Source organism: Protobothrops mucrosquamatus, unplaced genomic scaffold (assembly GCF_001527695.2).
Source record: "Protobothrops mucrosquamatus isolate PMUCROS unplaced genomic scaffold, P.Mucros_1.0 scaffold_11, whole genome shotgun sequence".
Classification (NCBI taxonomy): Eukaryota; Metazoa; Chordata; class Lepidosauria; order Squamata; family Viperidae; genus Protobothrops; species Protobothrops mucrosquamatus.
The window spans coordinates 1,251,704-1,269,693 of record NW_015386087.1 but is presented as its reverse complement, the minus strand read 5'-3'; the positions used below and the strand labels follow the sequence as shown (position 1 = coordinate 1,269,693).

The window sequence follows — 17,990 nt, the reverse complement described above, 5'->3', positions numbered from 1 at the left end:
AACTCCTCTGTAGAATACAAGAAGGAAGGATGCTGTAAGTACCTCTGGGGGAAACATACTCCAGATTATGAGGGCCATTAGAGAATATGTGCTAATAATAATAATAGGCTACTCTTAATTATGCTATCTGGAATCATGGAAATAAGATGTTTTCATTATATTATGAATATAATGTTGATTTATCAAATCCGAGTTTTTTTAAAACATAGGTTGCAGCTATATAGAAAAGAATTAATATAGATCATCAGCAAACAGATGTAGATCTAGGTTCAAATTATTAATCATACACTTTACTGGTTTGAAAATATAAGACAGAATTTCATATCTTCCTTCTGCAATTCAACAACCATATATTTTCTTTTATTTGCAGGTCATGTATTTTGCAGAATAATAACTAGTAACTAGTAAATCTACTTTCTTCATTGATAGTTTTCATTTTATCTCATCTTTTCATTCAAGAGTGATTAAGTATGCAAAGAAATGATGGACTTTGTCATGAAAAGAAGTTTGTAAAATATCTAATCCAGACCCCTTCTTTGAGGTATCTTTATTTTCACACAGTTCAAGTAGAGTGACTCAGCAGCTTGCTCTGTCACATTATCACGTAGTAAGTCAAGCAAAAGAAGTAAATCCACCATATACATACCATTTTTGTAAGAAGTGGAATAGCTTGAGACATATTTTATGTTACAGAAGTGATTCCCTTGCATTACATAAATATATATGTCTGACATATTTTGAACCAGATTGTTTTAAAGGAGGTCCACTGTTGTTTTTAATCCTAATGTCACAGATTAGTGGTTTATCTCCATTTTAATTATCACCCAGTCTTTACTTGCCAAGCCAATGGCTGAAAGATTGCAATCTAAGTGACCTTCTGAAATCTTAAATTATTCAGGTTCTGATATTCACATACTTCATTCCTCTATCCCACAGCAAAATAATTAAATATGATCCTGCCTTAGATATCAATGACTACATTGTACCTTTAGAGGAAAATTCCTTAAATATACCTTGTGATGCTACATACAGAAATACAAAGCTTGTTAAATGGATGTGACATAGTTGGCTTAGTTTTAAAAACACCTGTGTGATTATCAATTTAAGCTCCCATTATTCGCCACTAATTACTAAGCAGAGCTGTTAAATATTTAGCTGTAGTTTATTTAATTGGCTTTGACCTATAAAGAAATAGTGCATTGCCACAGATTTTGTTTCAGTTCTGTGCTCACACTTAAGCAAGTAGAGAATGCTTACTTGTGTAAATTATAAACACTATACAGCCTATCAGATTTCCTGGTTTATCATTTTCTTACTGCTACAGATGTACTGTATTTCTTATGAAGATATCTACAGGTAAGGCATTGAGAAAGAGCAAAGCATACAGATGTAAAATGAGAGAGGTTGTACTTAAACTTGTTTACAGATGTTCTTGTTTAAAAAGCTCCAGCACGATAAATTAAACATAACAAGGGGAAAAAATGAAAGCATAGCAACAACTGGCACATGAACACATCTGTCCATAATGCACTGACTTAATCCTTGAATATTTGATTAGGTGGTCTTGTCTATCAATGCCCATATCATTCTGCTGTACTAGAGCTGCAGCAGAGGAACATAGAAGCTTCTTTCAAATTTTCTCAACTTGTTTGAAAAAATTCAGGCATTTCACACCTAGCAGAACAGCATGCATACAGAAAAAATCTGAGGGAAGGGATTGACTGATTGACTAATTTCACATTCCTTAAATTTATCAAGCCTTTATTTCATCGCATTTATAAAAGTACTGTTACAAAGTATCAGGTGAATTGGAAAATGAGTTGGAACTGGAACTGGAAGGAAACTTCTGTTCTTGGTGGCAAACCATTGTGTCAGTGAGCTTTTAATAACTGCAGCATAATATACTGCTTGAAACATAGCAGAGTAGGTTCACAATATAGAGATGACTATTTCCATTTTATTCTGTTCATAAGACACATCCATGGGATAAACCTAGGGTGTTATTTGAACTAGCATACTACCCATTTAAAAAAATCCCTTCTCACCTTTATGGGTGATATGTGTCTTTTTCAATCTATATCAGAGAACTGGAAGTTTTAACAGTCCTGCACAGTATCTTGCTGTTCCTAGCACTGGAATCTTCTTGACAGAGAGCTCTCTTGTTGCTTCTGGGATATGGTGGAGCCACTTTCTCAGTTTAGGAATCTGAGCCCCAAGTGTTTCTTCTGTCACTGGGACCACTTTGGCTTTCTTTTCTTCTCCTTTCTGATGTTGCTGTCATTTGGCACCATTATATCTATCACCGTCACTGTCTTCTGGTCCTTGTCCACTACCATGATATCTGGTTGATTGACCAGTACCTGCTATCCGTCTGGATCTGGAAGCCCCACAAGATTTTAGCCTTCTTCATGACTTGTGGAATCTCCCATCCATTCTGTGGATGTTCTTGTAAACAATGCCAACCACTTGGCTGTGTTATTCAGTGTATGCTGTTCCTGCCCACACCTTACATCCTACCTCTATATGTTGGACTGTCTCTGTGGCTTCTTTGCACAGTCTGCACTTCAGTTCCTATTTAGTATGGTAGACCCCTGCTTCTATGGATCTGGTGCTGCTGTGATCAGTGCCTCAGTACTATTCTTTAGTCCAGCCCTTTCCAGCCATGGGTGAGAGTTCCCAGTGTCGGCCATCTGAACTAACTATCAATGGTATTTCTCATGCAGTTCTTATCTTGCAATGGGACTTCCTCTATTTGATCTTCCTCCCTTGTCTGCTGTTGCATGAGGCATTCTCTCAGCTGCTTATCTTTGGGTGCCATATAATTTATGTAGTCCTGGATGCTTTGGGTTTCATCCAGGACAGTGATTTTGACCCTCAGGCCCTTCCTGCCTTTTTCCAGCTGGTGTGCAGTCTCAGGGTGTTGCACTTGGGCTGGAAAGCTTTGTACATTGTGAAGAGCTTCTGGGCCTTCAAACTGGCAGCCTCCATGTCTTTCTTTGGCTAGCTCACTATATCAGCAGGGTATCTGGTGATTGGCAGGGGATACATATTGATAGCATTATGGATCTTGTTCTTCCTATTGAACTGGCTCTTCAGAACCTGTTTTACCTTTGGCCATACTTGGATGTAGCTGTCTTCCTTGTCTTCTCCTCATGGTTCCCAGATGACTACAGTACTGTATATATGCTAGGTGGCCTGTTGCTAGTTCCACCTCATTACCTTAACCATCTTCCTCCATTCCTCCACCCCAATACACACATGTGGTGACTCACAAAGAAAAGAAAAACCATTAATATTAAACAATATGTATCATAAAACATTCTAAAGAAAAGTGCTTTTTCAGGAAGCAATTGGACTTTCTTGTTTGTCTTTGAAGACATTTCGCTTCTCATCCAGGAAGCTTCTTCAGCTCTTACCGGATGGTGGGGAATGGAAGGATCAGAGCTGAAGAAGCTTCTTGGATGAGAAGCGAAACTTCTTCAAAGACAAACAAGAAAGTCCAATTGCCTCCTGAAAAAGCACCTTTGGGATAACCATGACCTGGATGACTGAGAAACTCCATAGACATCTAAATAAAATGGTTTTCAGAACCAAAATATTTTATAGAAAGTGGGAACCTTCAACTAGGAGCTTAGTGCAACTTGACCCCAAGACCAAGGGAAAGAGCAAGGTTTTAGCCACCTCCCTATGTATTTGGGAGGTGACATTGTTCCAAACAACAGGGGCCACCACCAAGAAGGTACACAACCAGAGTCACGTAAGATGGTATTTTTTTAATGAAAAGATCCAGGGTATTCCCTCCCTGTCAGAGCATCTGGATGGGCACTTATCTTAAGAAGCAGGTGGTCCAATTTCTGGACCTCCTGATCAAAAGGAAAAGCTCTACAATAGAAAATTAACTGAGTGGTTTTTTTCCTCCTTTTCTTACAGAACTCCTTCACATGCTTGTAGAACACAGTGTGAAAAAAACCTGGTCTATACCATGGCATGTGTTTTGTGCCATGTGCATACAGTATATATTTCTAAAATGCCACTGGTGTGATTGCAGTAGGGAACCAGTAAGCCAGACAACACAGTCCTGTTTTATGTTCCAGTTTAAGATACTTTAACACAAAGGTGTGGAAGGGTCGTACATATAAGCCTGGCTCTTATGGATGCCTGGCTCAGGTAGAAGCCAATGCTTGGAGATATTCCAGGGTATTGTGGTTGTGAGCTTCAAAAACAAATTTCCATATAAAGTGACTTTTCGAACTACTATAAGGGGGGGGGACTAATTTAACTTTTGGAAGAAGGCTGTTTCGTATAATAAGCACCAAAACTGAAAAACAACTTCTCTGGAATTCAGCTCCCTTCATCTTATAAATGTGGGAATCTACAGGCAATTTGTCCCAGGAAACATATATCAGAGGTTTGTTGATTTTGGCTTGAGAGTGTGTTCATTCAAATATCTCTATGGCTTTGTAAATTAAAATCAGTACTTTAACTTGCATGCAAAGACCTATTGAAAACAAAACAATTGTAACATGTTTGTGGCAGCGCACATCCACCAAATGGATCATCATGTTCTGCACTGAATGCAGTTTATTACTGGTCTTTAAAGGCAGCCCCATATAAATCACCCTTCGTTAGTCCAGAAAGGTGGTGGTAAGGGTAATCTTATTGATGCAAGATCTCCTCATTCTATGAGGTAAGAAGATCTGTGCCTTCCAAAGCTGTGCATATTTAGCAACACCTTGAGTCCAGGAGTATTCTCAAGTAATGAACCTGCTCCTGTAGGGACAATACCCTCCCATCAAAAATCCACAGTGGAGCTGATGGAAAACCTCTATGCACAAAGAATATTTTCATCCTTTACCTTGTTGCATTCCAACCAGATCCCAAATCAAATTGAAGACTGGGTGATAGTTGTCAAGTATGGTTAGATCCCAGGAGGGCCTCTTAAGAAGAAGATATACTACAACCTCCTTCAAGCCTGCTAACATTACCTCTTCCTACTGACCATTTGCCAGATATGGCCAATCATCTTCCTTAGCAGTCGCCCAAATTTGCCAGGATGCACATAGATTGAACCCTCAGGTGGTAGGGTTCATCCTGGAGAACAGGTTGTCCATTGGAATATCAGATGTAAGACAAGACAGACACTTCAAACCCTGCCTGTGAAAAGTAAAGATAGTCGAATTTGAGCAACTTTATTGGCAAAATACCACAATAAAAGGTCTCAATTACCTCCTTGAAGATATATTTGTTCATTCTTTCCCAAAATAAAAGAGCTTGATTGCAAGTCTGATTATAAAAAAATAACTTTTATCTCCTTGTAGATACACAAACATAAATGTGCATTTAAAATAGTTTTTAGCATAAATCTAAAATAATCTAATGATAGTATTCTGCATCTGCAGGTCCAACTTTGATTTATGTATTTATGTATCTGTGTTTGGTCTGCCCACCAATATATCCCTGAAGATTTTAAGCATGCCAGAAACAGATTCTTTTCAACCCTTTTCTACCGTTATGACTTTTTAATGTAAGGGAACATTAAACACTGTAGCATCCAGGTTAAAACTGCTCAGTCTCTATGACATCTCCATGCTTTAGGTATAAATCAGTTTTGAGACATATATAACTACATTTTGCAGCTCAAGAGTAGCCCTCGAGTAGATAATCCTTTGCTGCCATGATGCTATTGTTGTCCACTTACTTTTGCTCTTCCCCCACTGCAGAGGAATTAAGAAGGCAGGTAGGCATGGCAACATCATATCACGAAAGCCGCCATTCACTGTGGGAACTCCTCCCTTGTGCAGAATTATAGCATTTTCAGAATAATGCCCAGGGTATCAATATTGACAGCAATATTTCTGTATATTTACAACCATGATGGCTATTAATATAGAGAGATTGCAGTGGACTACCTTTGCTGGTTAAGATAGCTCTGACTGAGTAAATCAAAGTGACTTTTCTTTCTCATCAGGAAGATTATAAGAACTTATTTAAACTGAGACCTGTTAATTTGGCATATAATAAATTTAGTTGCCAGAAACTAATCTGAATAGCTGAAGAAAAGATCCACTTCAGTCCCCATTTTCTATGTTTCTTTTTCATCTTGGCTCGATTTCTTACAAGGTTTTGTACCTTTTTCAGTAATAGTATAAAGTTGCCTAAAGAATATTACACATTATTATGGCCTAGAATGATGAAAACTGTTCAAGGGGACAGGATATTTTTAGGCCCATAGTGACTGAACTGAACTGATACAGTTCAGGCAATTGTTGCAAGCCAGAGTCTTATGCAGGTATTGAAGAAAAAAGCATATAAGTAAGAAACACTGTCCAGTGAGTAGAGTAGCATGTGGTGGTTTATAATTCATCCACACAGCATCATCCCCTTCTGAATAAGGGAGGCTTACTTCCAAGTAAATAAGCACAGGAGCTCAGTCTGATTTCATTAACTCATTGAGATGTATGGCATAAGATTTGAGCTCTGTTGTTCTGTGCTTGAAATGTTTGTCTAATTTCAAGAGCTGTAAACTTGTATCGAGGCAGCTAGGAAGATCCGTTTTGTATCCTTTCAAGTGGTTTCATGCTCCTCTGTAAGAGCATGATGCAATATTGTAATATATCTAATCACAGTAATTCTAGGACATGCACAGTGGTTAAATACAGTATTGCAGGCAAACTGTCCCACAGTTTGGAGTTTGATCCTGATGGGGTTCAAAGTTGATTCAGCCTTCCATCCTTCCAAGGTTGGTAAAATGAGAACCCAGATTGTTGGGACAATATGCAAATAATGCTGACAATGTAAACTGCCCAGAGAGTGCTGTAAAGTGCTATGGGGTGGTATATAAGTCTGAAATGCTATTGCTATATTAAATAAATACTAGGCAACCCGTTGTGAAGACAGCATTGTACAATAGAAGACCTTTAATCAAGTTTGTCTCGCTTGCTACAGCCCCTCCAAAGAAGATTTTTTTGATTATAAAGACAGGGACCACATGTTAGGTAATTTGATCATCTCATCATCTCCCTTAAAAACTATTGCAACTAAAACTATTCTGAAGCAACTAGCATTGGTAGGGCATTTTAAGAGACAGAAGCACGTATAAAGAAAGAACTGCAGAAATCCAGGCAGGAGTTTATCAGGGCATGAATAACTGCAGCAAGACTAACCACTGCGCTAGCAGCAGCTTAGAAAACTTTGTTTTATAAATGTGTTGGTTGTTCTTTAGTAGTCTGTAAATATGAGTGCTCCTTTTCTCCTCCTTCATTCCTTTGTTTAGCCAAAAATCTTTTCCCTTTTCATTTTGTGCATCAACGATGCAGCAGAACTTTGTTTCTGTGGTCTTGAATGTTTTTTTTTCTCCCTTCCCAACAAGCCAGAAACAGAAACTATTGCAGTGGAAATTGTGGAATCCATAATGACATTGGAATGCAATTCTCTGTTTGGCATTAGGGTTTTAATTAAGGTTTTGCTGGTTTTGCCCATTTTTCCTGTGCCCCCTATCTCTCTGCCAAGAAAACCCAGCATCCTGACTCTCTCTGAGGACAAATTGAAAATAAGAAGTTTGAAGGGAGGGAGGGAGGGAGGGAGGGAGCTATGTGGGGATAGAAGCAGAGCCTCTTGATTAGAAAGTATAATTTAATAGAATGTGTATTGAACCAAATGTATTGATTAATGTAGAGGATATAGTACTTATATTGATTTGAACTAAAGATTTAGTACTAAAAGCTGTAAGCCAAAAAAAGCTGTTGCAGATTGCTACAAAAGTCAGTTTAATGCTGTCCTTGAGAATGCCTTCACAAAGAAATTCTTCTAATGTTTGAGGAGTAGGTAGAATGCTGTATATGTCAGTTTGATCCCGGAGGGTTTTATTTTGTACTCTAATAGCTGTTACGAGCCTACATTATATCCAAGGAGTAATTTTCCTTAGGGTTGCCTGGCTCGCTTTGTGTCAATATTCTAGCATTTTAAGTCACGTACAGTATATGCTTCTGGGAACAGCCGAGGAGCCAGCCAGACTCATAATGGTCTGCATTCATTAATAAAGGCAGAAGCTTCTGTCCCTCCATTGCCCACTGCAGGGATGCCTCCCTGGTCTTTGGGGACCCTGCAGACACATTTAAAGAAAGCTTTATTTTGAGTGGGCAGGAGATGAAATGCAGGACTTGCAGGCATTTCCTAAGTCAGCTCTATGCCCAAGGACAGAGGTGACCTTAATGGGTCAGAGAAGAATGCAGGTCAAAAGACTTATTATCCAGCCTGTTGGAAACCAATTGCTTTTAGGTTGAGGGGGAAGGGTGGTGTTTTGTTTTGTTTTGTTTTAAAGTAGTGCTTAAAGGCTAGTAATGTAGAAATTTGTTTTACAACCAGAAGCTGTCCTGGAATGTAGTCCATTTGATAGAAAGGGAGGGGAAACTAAAGCCGAGCTTAGTTTTAAATTCCCTACAAATTACAAAATGTTAGTATAGCATAATTAGTTAATCAGTGATGATTGATTACTAGTGTTTGCCGTCTTGAATTAAGGAGAGAGGAAAAAAGATGTTGCTGTGATACTGTCTCCATCTGTTGAACAATAACATCTTCATTTAATCTTTATATTTCTTTATTTATAATCTGCTTTTGAGCAACAATTGCATTCATTTCATTCAGCTTCAAAATGCCTCATTTAAATTGAATGCAACTGTACTTTCCATTAGGGACTGTAATGAGGTAGTGAATTAGTAGGATTTCTCCCTCCTTAGAAACTCCTCCTCTCCCTTCCCTCCCTTCCCTCTTCCGTAAAGATTTTTTTTTCCCCTTAAGGATATAATTCAAATCATGAAATGGTATCTATGAAGCAAAAACTGGCAACTAAAAAGAACAACAGTCCTGCTCTTTGGAAAGAATTTTTCTTGATCCACTGTTTCAGTAAAATGTATCCAACAGTTTCAAGGATTTTGTGCACAGAAACGGGCATAACTTGATATGACTACAAATAAAACAGCCAAAAAAACTGAATATATAATTATGCAAATATAGCAGTCCCACTAATTTCATTGAGAAAGTATCTTTGTAAAATTCACTAAGGAGTTTTGGAATGTGGTAGATGTTCATTACACAGTCCATTGGATTATAATATATTTTATACTGAAGTTTTTAGTCTGAGTATGTGTATATGAAAGGAAGTACAGGTAGTCCTTGACTTACGACCACAATTGAGATCAGAAGTTCCGTTGTTAAGCAATACAATTAAGTCAGTTGCACCCTATTTTACAGCATTTTTTGCCATGGTTATTAAGCAAATTACTGCAGTTTATAAGTGAATCACGCGATCATTAAGCAAATCCTCATTGACTTTGTGTGTCAGAGGCCGTCTGGGAAGATTGCAACAGTGATCACATGACCCCCAGGAAGCTGCAACCATCATAAATGCATACTGTCACCAAGTACCCAAATCACAATCACATGACCATGGGACGTTGTGATGTTCATAAGTGTGACAATCTTGTCATAAGTCACTTTTTTCAGTGCCATTGGAACTCCAGTTGGTTACTAAACAAATGGTTGCAAGTCAAGGACTTGTAACTGTTCTGTAACAATGGAAAAGGAAAGACAAAAAAAAACCCCAATATCAAATCAGAGTTAAATTTGCAATATAAATTATTTATAATGTTAGGGTTTTTCCCCCTTCAAACTATGAGTAGCTACAGCATATTCTAGGGAGCTTTCAACATCAGAAAGAAGCTAAAAAAATACAGGAAAATATAACATATGAAGAAGTCTGGAGGAAGTATGGGAACAAGGATTTGTTTAATTTGCATGTATGAGAAAGAGAGAGAATAAATTTGAGGAAGTTATCTAGTATTGCACACTTTCCAGAAGAACAATGATAAAAACATCTGTTTCAAATGTACTGTTTGTCCTATAAAGGGCAAAACACATTCTGAGCTACACTGAAACTTTTATTGGTTTTCTCTGTGCACTGAAAACTCCCGTGTTCAGATCAACAGGAGCTCCGTCTTCTGACTTCCCCACTTACATCAATTCCCATTGTCATGGAAGTAGGTGTTCTGAGCACATGAAAAGAGAATATGGAGCAGAGAGCTACTGTGTGGATAATAGAGGAAAAATTTGCCCTAAATTTTTAAACACAATCTTTTTTTGTGAAAAGAAACATTCTTAAAACAAAGCCTCCAACCGTTCATAACTGGGATTAATGGTTGCAATTTTCAGTTCTTAGACATGGGGTCTCCATAGACGGTCCCCCCTCCTAGAATATAATGTGGCTCTCTGTGGGATTAATGATTATTTCTTACCTCATCTCTTCCCTTCAATCTTTCACCTTTTTTGTCTCATAAAGTTATAACCGATATGAGCAGGCAGTTTTTCTCCCTAATCAAGTGTTTCTCTTTGGCTTGGTTCATGCCTTAGAATACAAAGAATTTACATATAAATCATTAATATTAGGAGGCTGCTCCCAAGGTATATAAACTGAGTGTGACTTGGATCCAAGGTGCAGGCAGAAGCAAAAAGAATTTTCCTAAACTTTGCTGCCTCCATTTCCCACAGTGGCCTCCATCCCAGGTTTTCCATTTTATGCAGTCATTGAAGTATCAGGATCCATTTCTGGAAAAATTTAAAGAGTTTTAACGGGCAAGAGGAACTCTAATCTCATTCGTGCATTTTCTGGATCCATACTCATCTTTATGTTTTGCGTTGCTCAGTGATTTTTCTCCATCATTTTGCCTTGAATTTAAATCAGGGCATCTCTTAGCTCCTGAGAATGCTTTTGTGCAATAGGCTATATCAGCTATGGGACCCCAAAACAGAGCTTAGTGAAGAATAATTCCATAGTTTATTTTGCATCTACCACATTAGTGCCTTTGTGTGTTTTTTCTTTAATTAAAAAAATTATTGAGGTTTGAGTCCTGAGCACACATGAAATGCTACTTTCAATTGTGTCACATAGTGCTATGTGGCTTTTCTAATCCTTAAACTGGCCACATGTGAATCCAGGATTTTTAAAAATGGAGGTAAGAGGACTCATTAAAACACATAGGCAATGATCCAGCATTACAGTTCTCTCCTACTGTTGATTATGATAGAAGAAAAGAGCCTCATGTGTACAGAGTTGTTCTATGCTGGAAGTTGAGCCTCGGGTAGAGCTCTAGATAGCAACTACAGACTTTCTGAAGAATGGATATTGTCCATTGGGATAATTAAGTATTAGCAATGCTCTTGCAGCAGTAAAGCTCGTGTGTCTTTTATTTAGACAGTGCAGCCGATTTATAGCTAGATGTTTCAGGTAAAAAGAATCTAAAAAGGGTATGTAGTTGTTTAAGCTGTTCCTTTGCTGAAAATCATTTAATTGCCCCAGAAAGAGTGTTAAACTGATCCATTCCACTGCTGCTTGAAGATTCCATTTTCTTTCCATTCCCTCTTGCTGAAACAACCCAATATGCACTTTAATTGAGTCATGAGAGAGTAAGGGGTCGCACTTGGATATACATCAGAATTTTCATTCCTTGAAAGAGAATACTGTGCAAATGAAGATATTGGGTTTAAATCTGTACCCATCTGTGTTCTGTTGCCGCTTGTTCCTAGTTAACTAGAACTACATCAGATTTTTTAATGTTGGGAATGCAAATTACCAACATCAATACGTTAAACAGGAAGCACAGAACCTATTATTACCAGGCTGATAGGGAAATATCCCACATTATATTCATTCAGTTTGAAGACAATGAAAAATAGAATTTGTTTAACAATCACTGAAATTACCACTAAGCAAATCAATAGGTTGTTATAAAGTCCTTTGGTGCTGCTATGGCCTGATCACACCTAAAAAGGGATCCCTGATTGGTTTGGGTCATGCAATGAAGAAGAACACCCTCTGGTTTAAAACAGTTGTAAAAATAATGATCAGCCAGGTTTCATATTTTTGTACCCTAACCCATTCTAAAAGACAATGCATCAAATACTTTGCTTTCCTTGCTCATTTGCTTATCCCCTTTCAGATATTACTAGAATTTGGCTATTTTAACAAGCAGTTGGAAAATAGAACCATAAAAGTATCTGCCGTCTTGATGTCATCCGTATATATACATACACATACTCACACACACACCACAGTAATTTGATTACCATTTGACAACTGGATCACAATTACGATGTTGCAGCATCCCAAGGTTACATGATCACTACTTAGGACCTTTACTGCTGGCTTCCAACAAGCAAAGTTCATAGGGAAGCCAGCAGAAGGTTGTAAATGGGGATCACTGTAACTGTGCAGAATTCATCTAACAACTTCAACTGGGATTGCCAGAACCATCGTTGTGAGTCAGTGCAGTTAGGTGACCTTACACCTTATGACCACATTGCATAGCAAGGGAGTTACCAGTCCCAGTTACTGTTGGTAAGTCAGGATTACTTATACACGAAGACTCCTACAGACACACATTTTGCCATGCATATGACATATGCCCATCCAGTCAAACAGGACTGGAGCATGTTATTTATGTGGCACTTATACAGTTGAGCCATTCACTTCAGTCATGCTCCTTATTTGTCTTTTTAAAAACCATATTTGAAAAGGATTGATCTCTAATTTGGCACTTGGTACGCAGCATATGATAATCTCGATATCACATCGAAGCAGAAGCTTTAAATTGCTGATACATGCTTTTGAAGTACAGCTTCTAGATTCCGGGCACATTGAAATATGCATATTGTAAAGTTCTAGCTTGATCTTATGTATCAGACCTGGGATATTTCTGTATTTAAATCAATCTGATTATATAGAATTGGAATGTCTCCTAATCAAACAATATACTTATCACAAAAACCCATTGTATGAGTATTATCACATGGATTATCTCCCCTGCACACAGGCACACAATTTACTTGTAAACAGTCTAAACACCTGAAAAAATGTCTTTTGCATATAGTTGTGCTTTATTACACAAATTGCAAGGGCAATATTGTATGCATCATGTTATCCATGAAGCTGTATCACACAGTTTGCATATTAACTTTAAATAATCTATATTATGTCTCAATAGTTAGTATTAATGTATTAAATATAATTGTGTTTTTCAGGCCTTATTCTATCACTGCTTTTTCACTATCATTTTGAAATGAATTAATGTAGAAAATAGTATTGTATACATGAAATCAAATAAATGATGCAGTGTTTCATTTTTAACTGTATTGAATTTTTTTTTTCTCGTAAACTACTGGCCAATAGCCTTGTATTGCATAATACATTATGAGGTTTAGTATTTGCTTAGAATTTTCTCCCATGGTGGGATATAATTCCTATTAAATGAACCTAGGAATGTGGTCATGGATTATTGGCTGCTTTTAGAAATATAATTATTTATTTCTTTATTTCCCTGGTTTATGCAACTGTCCAATCCATGACAATGACTCTGGGCAGCATATAGGGATTAAAACAGTAGCTATATTAAAGAGCTCTCATGTCAGTGGGGCCACACCCAATTTTGCTCTTCTTTGGAACTCTTACTGGACTTTCATCCATCTTTCTGAGTACAGTTCTATCTACTACATAAGGTGTCACATACATGACAAAGTGTATTCTGAAATTATATTGAAATTTATCATCAGCCAGTCTTTTACAATGGATCTGTGACAGTCCCATGTTAGAAAAGCCGGAGGCTACACCATCAGCACCATATAAGCAAGATCTGCTTATATTTTCTAATGTACAATTTAGCTAGTTCCATATTCTTTAACACAGGTTAAATGTGACATTACAGGTTAAATTTGTATATGGATATTTAGCCAAATATAGGCCTAGAGTATGTTCAGAGACGTATATTCATTTTTTATAAAACATGCTTGGTATTTTGCACAATACATACCATTTAACATGGTTTTTACTATCTTATATTATGCAATCTCTCTGTAGCATTGCTGGTATATTTCAGCATAGTGCTTTTCCTTTTCTTCTTCTTTCTTCACAGAATCATACGATGACCCAACATAGCAGTTAGTGCAAGGCCCAGTTCTTCAGAAGAGGAATCTTTGCAGGACAAAAAAAGGGAACATGTTTTACTCTTTGCACGAGACTCTCATTGTTAATATATATTATTCAGAAACATTGTATTGTACCATAAAACCTGTATTATGGAAACTGTTGGATGTTCATGTGTTTGAACTTTTGAGCACCGGAGAGACTTCCTGTATATAAAGTGTTGCACATGTATTATGTTGTCTGATACTAAAATGGTCTTATAAAGACAAGTGGACTTGGGCCCTATTCAAGCAGGACTAAGAGAATAATTATAATACCAACAACATATAAAAGGGAAATATGGCTTAAGGAAAAAAAGAAATAAGCAGTGATACAGTACAAACCTTTTGGCCTTCCTTTTGTTCAAGCTTATGTCTACAATCTCTGTCTTTTGGTATTCACATGGATGAATTCAAGAATATTTTTAGTGCTAAAGAAGAAGAAGAACAACAAGAAGAAGACTCTCCAAGCAGGACCCCCAGCTGAATATGGCCTGTATATATTTGTAAGCCTTGCGATATGACAGATAGCATTACCATATATGCAATAGTTGTTATGTAGATTGTCAAAGAAACTTTTTTTCCTGGATACCATTTGAAGCTTTTGAGTGTTCAAGACTTTTCCTTAATGATGTCACATGGCCAAATTTTTGAATCAGTTGAACTAACCTGTATGTTACTGTTATTAATGTTTACTCTGCAATCTGAACCTGGAGATTACTGGAATGGTTTTCCAAGAAGAAATAAATTCAGTTTACCATTACATAATATGTATCTTTTCTTTTGTCTCAGATTATTTCATTTATTTAAAAAAGTTCCCCTTTGCAAATGAATTGTGTCTCATAATTTTCATAATCAGCGTCACCCATTTTCATATCACACATGCATGATAAATGTATTCTAATTGATGTACTTCAATTGATACCTTAATATTTTAGGTATATGTTAACTGTATATTCTTTTACCCTATATAACAATATATTTTTTTCTTTTTGAGAAATACAAGGAATTACTGTAGAGTTAGCGAGTGAGTGATTTGGCTTGCAAGCATTCAACCCCTAAATGATGTGCAGACTATCAGGTTTTAAATCAAGTCTTATCTCCCTGCATATTGGCAATATCAAGTGTATTTTTCAGAAATGGAAAGCCTGTTGAGTTTGCTGGGTTTACTCCCAGTAAATGTGCTCAGAATCTCACCCTTACTCCTATCCTTTTTCTAAACCTGTACATTTAAGTCTCAAACGCTATTGGAACGATACGTTATTATGGAAGGGATCCCTCATCTTTTCATCTACAGGTGGTAACCTTGTTAAATTCCAGCCACAGCACTGACATAGGTTTCTCTGCTTGCGAGTCCCTTGTCCTCAGTGCTGACAAAGATGGCAGTAGAGGACATGACCAGAAAAAGTGCTTCAGTAAACAGCCCAGCCTGTTATTTCCTTTAGGAGATCATTCAACTTTAACAGAGAAAGGTTGTTGAGAACTGAATTAACCTGTTGGTCCCAAGTAGGAGCAAAGGGAGACTATACCATCAGGGCCTTCTCATTTTTCTTTTGTCCAGAAATGTGCTCATATGAACATTCATTCCCAACCCAATTTCCATATTAGACTTGTGATATTCCGCTGAACACTCGTGCAATGATTAGAGCAATGGAATATCACAAAGGGCTGGAATTGCTTGTCTTTTCCTGCCAGGGCAGATTTCAAGTGAGATGTCTAGTTTGCCGAGTGTTACTTTCCAAGTCTCCACAGATGGAAAGGCTGGAAGAACACTTTTTAAAAAGTCTTTGCTTGCCAGGGATTTCAAGGAAAAATGTGTCATATTTCTCTCTCCAGCCTGGATATTTTTATGCATATGTTGCCAAGTACAAAAAGAAAAGAAAAGGCCATATTTAATAAAGAATCTGATTTCTGCTGACAAAAGGATAAACATAAGCAACTGTACTTACACAATCAGTCCAGTGCCAGATTCTATTTATAATAAACCCCAAGCCAATTTTAATTCCATTAAAGTAGTAATCATCTCTGCCAATTTGGATTGAATATTTATTCTTCATGACAGATATCTCTTTAATAAAACAAAAAAAGTACAGGCATTTATTTCAGTCTTCATGTGTGAAACTGTAACATATTGGTTAAAACTGTAAATAGCATGTTTTTCATCAAGTTCAAGTATGTTAAAATTATTACACCCTACTGTGTTTGTGCCACTGAGTTGAGACAGATGGTAGCTGGGAAAAATGCAATCTTATAATCAAAAGCAAAAATATGTCAAAAATATGTTAGCAAGCAAAACACAGCGTATTACTTGCTTCTTATGTCATGACAGCTTGCAAAACATACAAGAGTGTTGAGTATCTAGTTATGCAAATATAGCAATATAGTAAACAGCGACAGAAAATGCGAAGACACTATTTATATTGTTTTAAGTTTTCCATTCAGGGTGAGGGAACAAAAATATCTTGGTCTTACTCAACTTTTCATTTGAAGAGCAAATTTCTAAGAGAAAATGCCTGAATTGACTTTCGTTTCTAATTAGTTGCCAATTTTTGACGATGCTCTAAAAGCTGTTTAAATAGATTATGAAAGACATTCAAACTTCCCAGTGAGATTTGAGTTTTCCAAGGCTCATCAGAGTATTTACTCTGATTGGGGTCTCGGCTTGCTGAAAAAGGAAAAAAAGGATAGAGATTCTGTATGAATACATTGGGTATCTAATACATAGTCCTTCCCAGTGGGTCATCCAAGCCAAAGCAAGCCACAATCATGACACGGATCATCACATCACAGCAGAGAGGAGACAAAGGGAAATGGAAGACATGCATGACAGGATTCAAGCAGGTTACAGCCACCTTAATTAGGAATACTCAGAGAAAATATAAGGCAGAAAACACTGCTTCGAACCCCCCAACAATTTTGAGAAAGGATAGTTCCAAAACTCTGGAAATGGCAGCAGAAAGATGGCAGCAGAAAGATGCAGAAAATGCCAACTATTTGCCACCATCTATTGGTTTATAACGGAAGATTGTAGGAATAAGTATTACAATAGTCAAATTGGGATACAGCTATCAACTGATTGTCAGATGTACAAGCCTCCTCAGAGCTTCTGAAGAGGAATATGTAAGCTCCTGCAGTTATGCATTGAATGTCTAGACCAGGGGTAGGCAACCTTGGCTCTTTTATGACTTGTGGACTTCATCTCCCAGAATTCCTGAGCCAGCTAAGCTGGCTCAGGAATTCTGGGAGTTGAAGTCCACGAGTCATAAAAGAGCCAAGGTTGCCTACCCCTGGTCTAGACTAAAAGGATAAGCTGCTCCAATTCTGAAAAGAACAAATCTACTTAAACCACAACTAACTGCAATGCTGGAAAAACAAACATGAAAATATTCAACCAGACAATCTAGAACCACAATACAATTCTTTCCCAACTCTGTCAAATAGCAGTAGGATATCCCCAGCGGGACTGCCATATTAATATTTTGCAGCAAAATCAACCAAGAGCCTTGTGGCACTTTAAAGATTGTGCCATAATAAATTTATTGGTCTTTAAGGTGCCATAAAACTCCTTGCTATTTAAGAGTAAGACCAGGTGAGATCAGGCGGGGCTTTATTAGATAATGGCTCTAGCTAGATAGTAAAGATAAATAGTTGGAGAAGACAAGTGTCTAATGCGGGCTGGAATTGAGCTGTAATTTTGATATGGCAAATGCACCTATCTTTTATTCTTACTCATTTAAACACTGTCCTTCAGAAAGAAGAAAGAGCTGTTCTTTATATGCTAAGATACCCCCTCTATTTATAACAAAATTAACAATTAATACATCCCTTGATTGAATCTTTCGTTATTTAGATGTCACAACAGATTTTCATAGCCCGCAAAGGGGAAGCCTTAGCAATGTTAATATTGTGACAGGCAAGACACATAAAAGCAAATGAATCATAATTGGTGACAATTAGAAATAACTTGGTATGAAAACAGAATA

The 17,990-nt window shown here is 37.2% G+C and overlaps 1 protein-coding gene across 1 annotated transcript in view; it reads left to right on the top strand.

Annotated features, from left to right (window-relative positions):
* ZNF521 (zinc finger protein 521) overlaps positions 1-14,766 on the top strand; it is a 294,787-nt gene extending 280,021 nt beyond the window's left edge. The window contains exon 9 of the mRNA XM_015822169.1: positions 13,959-14,766. Within this exon, the coding sequence (XP_015677655.1) occupies positions 13,959-13,988 (30 nt within the window). The 3' untranslated portion in view covers positions 13,989-14,766. The remainder of the gene's footprint in view (positions 1-13,958) is intronic.
* The last annotated feature ends 3,224 nt before the right edge of the window (positions 14,767-17,990 follow it).